Below are 12,570 nucleotides of genomic sequence, written 5' to 3'. Positions count from 1 at the left end.
TGAGGACATTTTGTAGATGTTCTCACCTGCTCTGGTAAGTGCAGAATGGTGTGAGATGGTTCGGGGTATTCAGATAGAGCTTTAAAACCCTGGCTTGCAACCTCTGAGTCCTGATGAAGCCAGAAAAAAACTTCAAATATTACTTTTTGTTTGTTTTTTTTCACCAAAGATATAGTAGATATTGGGCTGTCAGGATTATGACATTTGGCTGATGGTTAATTGTCTAAGAAATAATTGTGATTATATTTGAAGTGTTCAGATGCAAAAACCTTGTTTGAGAGGTTAAAAGGTTACCATTTCTATCAGGCTCCTGTGTGTAGGTTCAGTAATTTTAAGTTTATTGAAGAGACTACACTCTTTTAAAGGTCTTTAAAATGAAATAACTCAACATAAACATAGGAGTCAGAGAAAAATACTAATTTTCGATGGACATTTCAGACAGCACTTCAACTCATTTATTAATTGTCTGTTTTGAGGCCAATACAGTAAGGTAATATATGGCCAAATATGAACATGTGCTTTATATAGAATTATAATAAATATAATTAATGTATGTGCGCAGTTTTGTAATCAAACTGGTTGAAAATGAATAGGAAAATGGACACTTTTGCAATATTTTGAAATACATGTTAAGCATGTGTCAATATATGACATACTTTTTATATTTGAGAAACCAAACATTAACTTGTATGAGTTAAGCATTTGATTTGTCTATACAGCGGTTGGATAATGAAACTGAAATGCCTGGTTTTAGACAACAATATTTCAATAGTATGGTGTAGGTTCTCCTTTTGCAGCCAATGCAGCATCAATGCATCTTGGCAATGACAGATATAAGTTCTGCACAGTGGCCAGAAGGTTTTTGAGCCATTCTTCTTGCAGAATACGTGATGCTGGTGGAGGAAAATATTTCCTGACTCGCTCCTCCAAAACACCCCAAAGTGGTTCAATAATGTTTGGATCTGGTGACTGTGCAGGCAATGGGAGATGTGCAATTTCACTTTCATGTTCATGTTCATCAAACCACTGTTTGCTGTGTGTATTGGTGCTTTACCATCCTGATACACAGCACCGCCTTCACCATACAGTGTTTGAACCATTGGGTGCACATGGTCCTCCAGAATGGTTCAGTAGTCCTTGGCAGTGATGTGCCCATCTACCACAAGTACTGGGCCTAGGGAATGTCATAATACTGCAGCCCAAACCATTACAAATCCACTCCCATGCTTCACTCTGAGTATGCAACAGTCTGGGTGGTAACCATCTTAGGGGCTTCTCCACACCGTAACTTTTCCAGATGTTTAGCTTAGTCCCTTTATTCATCAGGGGTTGCCACAGCAGAATGAACTGCCAAATTCCAGCTGCAACCCAGTACTGGGAAACATCCATACACACTGATGCACACACATACACTACGGCCAATTTCGTTTTATTCAATTCACTTATACCACATGTATTTGGACTGTGTGGGAAACCAGAGCACCCTGAGGAAACCCATGCAAACACAGGGAGAACATACAAGCTCCACACAGAAATGGCAACTGGCCAACGCGAATCAGCGACCTTCTTGCTGTTAGGTGACAGTGGTAACCACTGAGCCACCGTGTCGCTCTATTGTCACTTTACACCTTTAAAATATTTAAATAATTTATTGAATTCTGTAAACATCAAATACTATCATGTAACATATAAACACATATATGTTTGTGTGTACATAATATAAATAAGCAATATCACATGAGTAGCACTGCGATATAGCTGAATATCAGTACTGGTGGCATATGTGCGTAGGCCGCAGTATTTGTCCACAGTATAGTGAGTTTGGTCTTCTGCTTGGCGTGATACACACAGAAGCTGGATGAGTATATATTACATATATATATATATATATATATATATATATATATATATATATATATATATATACACATACATACATACATACACACACACAGTTGAAGTCATTCTTAGTCATAATTAGGCAAGTTATTGTATAACGATAGTTTGTTCTGTAGACAAACGAAAATGAATATAGCTTAAAGGGGCTAATAATTTTGACCTTAAAAAAAAAAAAAAAAAAAAAAAAAAAAAAAAAAAAATCGCTTTTAAAAAATTTAAACTGTTTTTATCCGAAATAATCCGACTTTTTTGCAGAAGAAAAAATATTACCAGACATTCTGTGAAAGTTTCCTTGCTCAGTTAAACATCATTTGGGAAATATTTAAAAAAAGAATAAAAAAATTCAAAGGGGGGTTAATAACTCTGACTTCTTTATATATATGTGACATGTACTGTATACACAAATGCTGTACTAGGCATATTTGCTACTGAAAAGCTATGTTAGAATAGAATGCGCACACACACACACACAGTTTTGGGCTTGACTGTATATACCTATAAATACACTGACAGGCCACTTTATTAGGTACACCTGTCCAACTAAGTAAATAAAACAGAATACAGTCTCTACAAACTATAGTTCTTTTTAAAACAATAAGGGAATTATGAATAATTATTAATTATGAATAAGGGGAAGAGAGGGTAATATAAAAATACAAATGAATAGGCCTATTAAATACAAGGCAATAAGAACAAATTTTAGGAGTTTAAACATCACTCTTTAGGCGAGTGTAAAACCCAAAACAAGGTGTTTTGATTAAGTCTTAAACAATGATTAAGATTAGTTTGGATCATGAAAGCATTTTCAAAAAAGCACTTTAATCCAAAAAGATTGAACAAAAGGACATTCCTAAAATAAGTGAGCTACACTTTAAGTAGAAGTTTCCCAGAAAGAGCAGGTACATCAATGTCACTTTTAAAACAGAAAAAAAAAAAATTATAATCATATTAATCATTTTATAATTATTTAATAAAATATTTTTTTTTACTTAATTTGATAAGAAACATTTAGGGTGGCAGGATTAATGATGATAATTATTTTATTTCAATTCTGTAAGACTTATTTCAGTTAATATTTAGGTTATTCACTAAAATATATAATTTAAATCGTTCATGGAGCTGAATGCAGTAAATAAACTGGTGCAAACAATCTAGACTTTATAACCAAATAATTTAACAAAAGATGATTACTGCAGTAAAATACGTGTAGTCTTTTAATAAGCATGATGTGTACAAGATAGAGAGGTTATGAAAAGTTAATTGTTTGGTTTTGAAGTTTGTGAAACAGCATTTGTCCAATAATAAACCCGAAACACACGTGGTTGTTATCATGTGGTGAACTCAGCCAATCGTATAATGTCGGTGTCGTCATCGCAGCTCCAGCAGCCGCTCTTCAGATGCTGCATGGGCTGAGTCAGTCGTCTGATCTCGAAGCACTGTCGCGGTACTTTGATGCCATATATGACAGTCACGTGGCGTCGGCGCAGCATCAATCTGGACAAAATTTCTAATCAGCATACACTGCTTTAAGACAAATTTTGATCGATCTGCGCAGCGCTGCATGAAGTCGAATGCACCTATGGTCAGGACAGTCTGCTGCAGTTCAAACAGACAATCAGAATGGAGAAGAAAGAGGATTCAAGTGACTTTGAACGTGGCATGGTTGTTGGCTGGTCTGAGTATTTCAGAAACTGCTGATCTGCTGGTATTTTAACGCACAACCATCTCTAGGGTTTACAGAGAATAGTCTGAAAAAGAGAAAATATCCAGTGAGGGGCAGTTCTGTGGGCGCAAATGCCTTGTTGATGCCAGAGGTCAGAGGAGAATGGCCAGACTGGTTCAAGCTGATAGAAAGGCAACAGTAGCTCAAATAACCACTCGTTACAACCGAGGTATGCAGAAGTGCATCTCTTAATGCACAACACGTCCAATCTTGAGGCAGATGGGCTACAGCAGCAGAAGACCACACCGGGTGCCACTCCTGTCAGCTAAAAACAGGAAACTGAGGCTACAATTCACACAGGATCACCAAAATTGAATAACAGAAGATTGGAAAAACGTTACAGGATCTGATGAGTCTTGATTTCTGCTGCAACATTTGGATGGTAGGGTCAGAATTTGGTATCAACAACATAAAAGCATGGATCTATCCTGCCTTGTATCAACAGTTCAGGCTGGTGGTGGTGGTGGTGGTGTAATGGTGTGGGGGATATTTTCTTGGCACATTTTGGGCCAATTAGTAACAATTCAGCATCGTGCCAACACCACAGCCTACCTGGGTATTGTTGCTGACCATGTCCATCCCTGTATGAGCAGTGTACACATCCTCTGATGGCTACTTCTAGCAAGGTAACAAGCCATTTAATAAAGTGCGAATCATCTCAGACAGGTTACTTGGACATGACAATAAGTTCACTGTACTCAAATGGCCTCCACAGTCACCAGATCATAATCCCATAGAGCACCTTTGGGATGTGGTGGAACAAAGGATTAAGGCAATTCTGAAGGCAAAAGGGAGTCCAACCTGGTACTAGTACGGTGTACCTAATAAAGTGGCCAGTGAATGTAAACATACATGCCACTGAAGGTGATTGAAGTTTTGTAACTAGAGTTAATAGTAAAGTGACGGCGTACAAATGAAATTTAAATATCAAACTCCAGCAAAAACATGACGAATTTGGAAGTAAAAGTAAAAGATTTGAAAAAAAAAAAAAGTAAAAAGCTTGCTTGCTAAAACAGCATCTTTGTATTTCAGGTTATTTCTTCCCCTTTTACAGTAGTATTTGAACCAAACCAATTTAAAACCAATCAAATAACCACAATTAGACAGCCTCTGCACAGAAGCAACTAAAAGACGTCTACCTATACACAGGCACATAAAACGGCACAATGACTTTTAGAAACTATTGTTGGATGACTAGTAAACCGTCCTGCCCATACCTACTCTTCATTACCATTTGCAAATGTCAGCACTCACCTGACTAAGAGCGTAGCCCCATAAAACACCCACTGCCTCGCTTCTAAATTTCTGTAAGGGAAAAGGACATACAACCTGAAGTCATTTGTCCTGCAGAGTATATGAAATAAGGAGCTAGAAATACCACACATATATAGCAATGAAAAAGTGCGGTGCTGGTCTCATACCTCATATTCCTCTGTTTTGACATTTAACGCTGGTACTAATGCAAGAAGTTCAGCTATGGCCTTCAGGACCAGCGGTCTGGTGTCAGAAAGGAGCTTAGGAGAGAGAGCCTTCCATGTGGAGCAAATATCAACTACCTGAAGGCAAAAATACGAAAGGAGAATGTGTATGTTTAATGCAGTGTTACCTTATTGATTAGCCTGTACACTAGAAAAACATGTCCTGTCAATAAGCTGATTGGTGTGCATGTGAATGTGTTCAGAGCGAATCTCTGAAGACTGACCTCAGCTCTACAGAGCTCCTGTAAGGCCTGCAGTGCCAGAGCCGCAGGGGTGGCCTGGTCTTTCCTGGAGAACTGCAGCAGTGTGTCTCTGATGGCAGCCAGCATGTCTCCTCCATGCTGGTACGGCCTGGAACAATACAGAGAATGAATGTAATCAAACCAGTGCAGAGATGTTCTGGAAAACTGTGTTGATATGGTCTTAAAATGTGTAGCAAGCATGAACAAAGCATTACTTGATTTAATTTGGTAATGCTTTATAATAACTGCACACTATGTTTTATTCATTAAGCATTAGCAAATAGCTAAATCATCACTTATTAAGTATTTATTTTCTTATTTATTTATTGCCACATCAGCAACTTATGGCTTTTTCATGACAAAATGATATACATAAAAATATTACATGATAGAAACAAATACTTATTACAATAAAAAGTTACTTAGATTAACAGTTGAAGTCAGAATTATAAGCCCCCCATTGAATTTTTTTTTAAATATTTCCGAAATGATGTTTAACTGAGCAAGGAAATTTTCACAGTATATCTGATAATATTTTTTCTCCTGGAGAAAGTCTTATTTGTTTTATTTCGGCAAGAATAAAAGCAGATTTTAGTTTTTGAAAAACCATTTTAAGGTAAAAATTATTAGCCCCTTTAAGCTATATATTTTTTCGATAGTCTACAGAACAAACCATTGTTATACAATAATGCCTAATTACCCTATCCTGCCTAGTAAACCTAATTAAGCTAGTTAAGCCTTTAAATGTCACTTTAAGCTGTATAGAAGCGTCTTGAAAAATATCTGCTCAAATATTATTTACTGTAATCATGGCAAAGATAAAATAAATCAGTTATTAGAAATGAGTTATTGAAAAAAAATCTCTTCGTAATCAGAAATTGGGGAAAAAATAAACAGGAGGGCTAATAATTTTGATTTCAACTGTATATATAGGATAGAAATAAATAAAATTCACACAAAAATATATTCAAAGTTAAATGTGATTTTTCAGTTCAATTTTTGATAAATAATTTAAGATTCTTTCTGGTGGTACCTTTTTAAAAATGTCCATCAAAGTACTCTCCTTAAAAGATTTGTCTAATGATATTCAAACTTCCACATTCCAGCAAAATATGTTTCATGGTAAGAGCAGCTTGGTAGTAATTACATTTAGGTGGTGCTTCATTATTCAGTAAATACAAATGAGTCAATCTAGAATGTCCAATTCGACATCTAGTATAGACAGTTTGTTCATGCCTGGTCTCAAAATTATAATATTAAAATGAAGTCTTTCATTTATTTTTCGGGTTAATTTAATGTAATTTATTACTCATGCAGTTGTCCCATTCCCTTTAATTATTAAGCATTAACTCTACATTAGTAGACATTTGTAAACAGTTTATAAATACAGCTACAAATACTGTGTTCTTGACTTAAAAGCACATTAATAACGTGCTTAATGATTGTATTTTCATACTTTGTTACTTAATTTTTCACTACTAAATTATGTATTGCAGTATTTACTAACCATTTGTATTTAAGAGTACACTACCTGACAAACGTCTTGTTGCCTATCCAAGTTTTAGAAACAACAAATAATATCTTGACTTCTAGTTGATCATTTGGTTTCAGAAGTGGCTTATATGAAAGGCAAAGGCCTCTAGATTACACTTATTTTACCAAAATAAAATATGATCATGCCTTAATTTTTAATTATTTAATTAGGACAGTAAGTTCTGACTTTGCTTAGACAAAAGTCTTGTCACTTAACATAAATAATTCATAGTATAGTATATACAAGTCATGGTGCAGTGGAAAAAGAATTAATATTGTGTATGACTCCCATGAGCTTGGAGGACTGCATCCATACATCTCTGCAATGACTCAAAAAACTTATCAATAAAATCATCTGGAATAGCAGAGAAAGCGTTCTTGCAGGACTCCCAGAGTTCATCAAGATTTAAGATCTAACCCTAGACATGCTCAATAATGTTTATGTCTGGTGACTGGGTTGGCCAATCCTGGACCCTGTTGACCGTCTTTGCTTTCAGGAACTTTGATGTGTAGGCTGAAGTATGAGAAGGAGTGCTTTCCTGCTGAAGAATTTGCCCTCTCCTGTGGTTTGTAAGGTAATGGGTAGCCCAAATGTCTTGATGCGTCAGGCTGTTGGTGTTGCCATCCACTCTGCTAATCTCTTGCACGCCCCATACTGGATGTAACCCTAAACCATGATTATCCCTTCACCAAACTTGACTAATTTCTATAAGAATCTTGGGTCCATGCAGGTTCCAATAGGTCTTCCGCAGTATTTGTGATGATTGGGATGCAGTTCAACAAATGATTCATCTGAAAAATCTACCACTTTTCAAAATGATCAACTAGAAGTCAAGTTATTATTTATTGCTCTTACAACTGATAGACAACAAAACTTTTATCAGGCAGTGTAGATGGTGTTTTTTTAAATATCATTCAGAATGAGTAAAGTAAATGATTAATTAAACTATTTAAATCAACATATATACACACACACATATACATATATATACATATATACATATATATACACATGCCTACATATACATACATACATACATACATACATACATACATACATACATACATACATACATACATACATACATACATACATACATACATACATACATACATACATACATACATACATACATACATATATATATATATATATATATATATATATATATATATATATATATATATATAAATATATATATATATCATTATTCAGGCATATAGTAATGCTTACTCTGTATGTCAATAAATTTGCTAATAACACAAATTTATCCAGTTTCAAGTCTAAAGTGAGAACTATTTATGTTTCAGAAATGTCTTACAACACATATGTGAGTGAGCAAAATCCAACTTTAAGGTTTCAATATCAAAAAGTGGTGCACATACATTGCATGTTGAATTTTTGCAGGAATTACAGTATTCCAGGGGCTAATGGAGTTCTGTGTCCTATGTGAAAGAAATTAAGCACAATGTTTGGTGAAGCAGACCTCTCTCTGCAGATGTCTCTGACACAGGCAGCTCTGGCCAGGATCTGCTCCCACTGCGTATCTTTCCCCATGACCACAGAGGATTTGTCAGGCTGGGACATCAGTCTCTGCAGGTCTGGATACACACGGTCCTGTACAAACAGCGTCAAGAGTCACAGAAACATCTCTTTGCAAACTGAAGAAATCTTCCGATATATCAAAAATACTGGCATTACTACAATAGTAAAACATGGCATTGTTAAAATAATAACATTTGTAATACTATAATACAATAATCAATCGTGCGTTTTCAAGAATGATTTAAAGGTTCAACGTGTTTCATACTATATATACAATGCATATGCATAATGATAAATGCAGGTAAATTTGGGGTGGCATCTGATTTTAATAATGAAGCAGTGCATCATGACAACAGACATCTGACTCATCATAAAGAAGAGTAAACCACACCTGTTTTTTCCACAACAGAGCCAAAAGACGCAGAGCCACAGGCCTCAGTCTAGATGAACTGCCCACAGTCTGAAGGACATGAAGCACCTGTGGGATACACAACTGCAAGACCAAAGCAAGGACACACACATCAGAATAACACTGAAACATTCTGACCGGTGAACACAGCTGGACACATGCAAACCAGCTTAGTTAATACATGCTATGCTTTAATGATGTTAATGCTTTAGCAGTGAACTACAGGAAAGGTTTTGCTCTGATGAGCTCTTAAAAATAAAATTATCTTACAGATATTGAGAAGGCTAAAAAATGTTTTTATGCACTTGTCCATTCTGAGGGCTGTTTTGTCAGTCTAATGTTGAAAAAACATCTAAAATATGTTTTGGAGTGTTTCTTTTGTTGTGCTTCATCCTTTTATGCACATTTTAAAGGGTGTTTTCATAAAATGATATTTCTCTAATTCCCTGATTATATATAATTTTTTCATTCATTCATTCATTTTCTTTTCAGCTTAATCTCTTTATTAATCTGGGGTCGCCACAGCGGAATGAACCGCCAATTTATCCAGCATATGTTTTACGCAGCGTATGCTCTTCCAGCTGCAACGCATCACTGGGTAACATCCATACACACTCATTCACACACATACACTATGGACAATTTAGCTAACCCAATTCACTCATAGCGCTTGTCTTTGGAATGTGGGGGGAAAGCGCAGCAGCCGGAGGAAACCCACGCGAACACGAGGAGAACATGCATAGTACCCACAGAAATGCCAAGTGACCCAGCCGAAGCTCAAACCAGTGACCTTCTTGCTGTGAGACAACAGTGTTAACCACTGAGCCACCGTGCCAACATAAAAAACACGATATGATTAAGAAAAAATACATTTTGAAAAATGGAAATTAAAGCCACAAATAAAAGTTTCTAATATTCCATGAAAAATATTTAAAGATTCCGAGACCCGTGGAAACCCTCTTCAAATTGTTTTCTAAAATATGAAGTGATAAAAAGAAACACCTCAAATCTTCCCTGGACATAAAAATTAGATAGACTAATATAAACCATAAACGTTTTTTAAATGATCTGTTTTCTTGATAAAAACTTTCAAAATCAGAAAACATTCGCTGAAAAAGCATGTAATTATTGAGTTTCAGTATTCTCTCATGAGGTAAAAGGTTCATGCTGTGCATCGTAATGGCTTTACCTTATGGGTTCCCAGTTTGGGCAGAGTATAGAGAACAGAGAGAGACAGAGCTGGATCAGACACTCTGCTTAGCTTGAACATCAGCACAGGGAGCAGACACGGAACCTAGAGGTACACATCAGACAATTAAGCAAACATTTAAAACACATCTAGAAAATTTAAAAAGGATAAGTTGATTTTTTTTGTAAATTCCATTTTTTTTAAATATACTTACATTAAACAAACAAATTTAAAGTGTAAAGTACTGCATTTTTACCCTGCAAAATACATTTTATTCATGTTAAAGTCTGTGTGAATTGGACATTTCTGAGACTTTTATTTCAGTAGATTGATGTACATTCATTCATACTCTTGTCGGCTTAGTCCCTTTATTAATCTGGGGTCGCCACTGCGGAATGAACCACCAACTTATCCAGCATTTGTTTTATGCAGCGGATGCTTTTCAAGCCGCAACCCATCTCTGGGAAACATCCACTCACACTCATTCACACTCATACACTACAGACAATTTAGCCTACCCAATTCACCTGTACCACATGTCTTTGGACTGTGGGGAAACCAGAGCACCCGGAGGAAACCCATGCAAATGCAGGGAGAACATGCAAACTCTACTACTGTGGCCAACTGACCCAGCTGAGGCTTGAACCAGCGATCTTCTTGCTGTGAGGCGACAGCACTACCTACTGCGCCACTGCGTCGCCTCTAGTTTGATGTACTTCCAACGGAAATGGAATATTGAATAGGAGGCAGGGCTTTATTTTTGTATCCTTCCCTTGTAGTAAATGGTAAGTGGGGCGTGGTTAAGAATACCCACTTGTTAAGTCATATGGAATACTGTTTCTGGGTTCAAGCTGCTACTCAGTTGAATTGAGAAAATATTCATTTATCATTCATTTTGGTTGAATTTAAACAAAACGTTTTGTAATGTTAAACTCATTCATTTTCGGCTTAGTCCCTTTATTCATCAGGGATCGCCACAGTGGAATGAACCGCCAACACAGCATATGTTTTACGCAGCGGATGCCATTCCAGCTACAACCCAACACTGATAAAGTAATGTTAAACCTAATTTGTTTATTTAAATTCAACCCAAATACATTTTTTACAACCACAAACATTTCAGATTTTGATTTCACACTGACTTTAAAGATAAAAAAAATGGACAAAAAACATTTGATTTTTCTTTTAAATTTGATCAATTTTATAAATGATAATAAAAAGTATAATAATAATAATAATAATAATAATAATAATAGTTGCGGGTTGTGGCTGGAAGGGCATCCACTGGGTAAAACATACAGTATGCTGGATAAGTTCGCGGTTCATTATGTTGTGACGACCCCTGATTAATAAAGGAACTAAGAAAATGAATGAATGAATGAATGAATGAATTATAATTGCTGTTTTTTATTATTTTTGGTAAGTACATGAATAATAGCTTATATTTTGGACTGAAACGGCGAATATTAATTACAATGATGAAGGGCAGAGGGCTACAGAAGAACTGCTGTCTGGGCTTTCACTGCCTTTCTACACCTCCCTTTCTTCACGTCTTCATACTTTTCCTGTGTAATTTCATTTTATTACACAACTTAATTTGTAAATTAATTATATTTATTTTCTTTTCGTATATACGTTTCTTTGGTTGTTACCAACATCTGGTGAAAATTTCAAGTCAACAGCACTTTTAGAAATATATTTTTTGAGAAAAACGGTGATGTGTTCAATACTTAATTCCCCTACTGTACTTGTACATAAGATGAAAACAGTTTCTTACATTTTCCATCTACTTTCCAAACCTTGAAAACCCAACACTGTAATGCACTTCAGACAAACATAAAAGCAGTGGAATATAAACAGGCCTTTAATCAAGATTTAAATCTGCTTCAAAAATCCAAAGTCGCATGTCCACAGTTTAGAGAACTTGAACTTAAAAAGCAGGAGTGCAATAGAAAAAAGTAATTGGTTTAGGAGCTGGTGATTGGAGAATGGTGAAGGAGCTTAGTAATAAGTCCATGAAGGGCTTTAAAAATTAATGATATTGCAAAATCAATTCACAAACTTACTTAAACTGTAATAATATTTCACTTTATTAGCATGTTTACTGCACTTTTGTCACATAAATGCAGCCACGGTGAGCATTCACATCAATCATACACTAGTATAAAGTATTTCAATTCAGTTTCTAATAGATATGTAATGAATTCATGTGTAACCATCTAAAAATCCCTTTGTGGGAGAATAAATGAAAGATCTGACGAGGCTCTTACTGACAGTCAATGTTCAAATTCATGAACGAGATCCAAACATTACTGTTGTGGAATTTATAGTTGATTACCAGCAATATACTTTTACATTTACCCATTTAGCAGATGCTTTTATGCCCATAATAATCATCATCTCAGATTTATTTTCATTAAGCTGACAGTAATGAAATGAATCATCTTCAGTCGCTCAAAGGGCATTCTTGACATCCCATGCTTTCAAAAAGCTCTTCAGAGAATTTAATTAAAAATGAATGCATGTACAGCGAACGTGAAGACCCTTGAAA

General features: G+C 35.6%; 1 protein-coding gene across 1 annotated transcript in view; it reads right to left on the bottom strand.

The window, feature by feature from the left end:
- focad (focadhesin) overlaps window positions 1-12,570 on the bottom strand; it is a 117,526-nt gene that overhangs the window by 40,327 nt on the left and 64,629 nt on the right. Inside the window, exons 12-18 of the mRNA XM_056461147.1 lie at window positions 10,020-10,124; window positions 8,813-8,914; window positions 8,363-8,493; window positions 5,325-5,451; window positions 5,044-5,178; window positions 4,877-4,927; window positions 27-110 (exon numbers count right to left, since the gene is read on the bottom strand). Coding sequence (XP_056317122.1) covers window positions 27-110; window positions 4,877-4,927; window positions 5,044-5,178; window positions 5,325-5,451; window positions 8,363-8,493; window positions 8,813-8,914; window positions 10,020-10,124 — 735 coding nt within the window. The remainder of the gene's footprint in view (window positions 1-26; window positions 111-4,876; window positions 4,928-5,043; window positions 5,179-5,324; window positions 5,452-8,362; window positions 8,494-8,812; window positions 8,915-10,019; window positions 10,125-12,570) is intronic.

Source organism: Danio aesculapii, chromosome 7, assembly GCF_903798145.1.
Source record: "Danio aesculapii chromosome 7, fDanAes4.1, whole genome shotgun sequence".
In the NCBI taxonomy this organism is placed as follows: domain Eukaryota; kingdom Metazoa; phylum Chordata; class Actinopteri; order Cypriniformes; family Danionidae; genus Danio; species Danio aesculapii.
The sequence above is the reverse complement of the archived record's forward strand: the minus strand, read 5'-3'. Positions and strand labels throughout refer to the sequence as shown.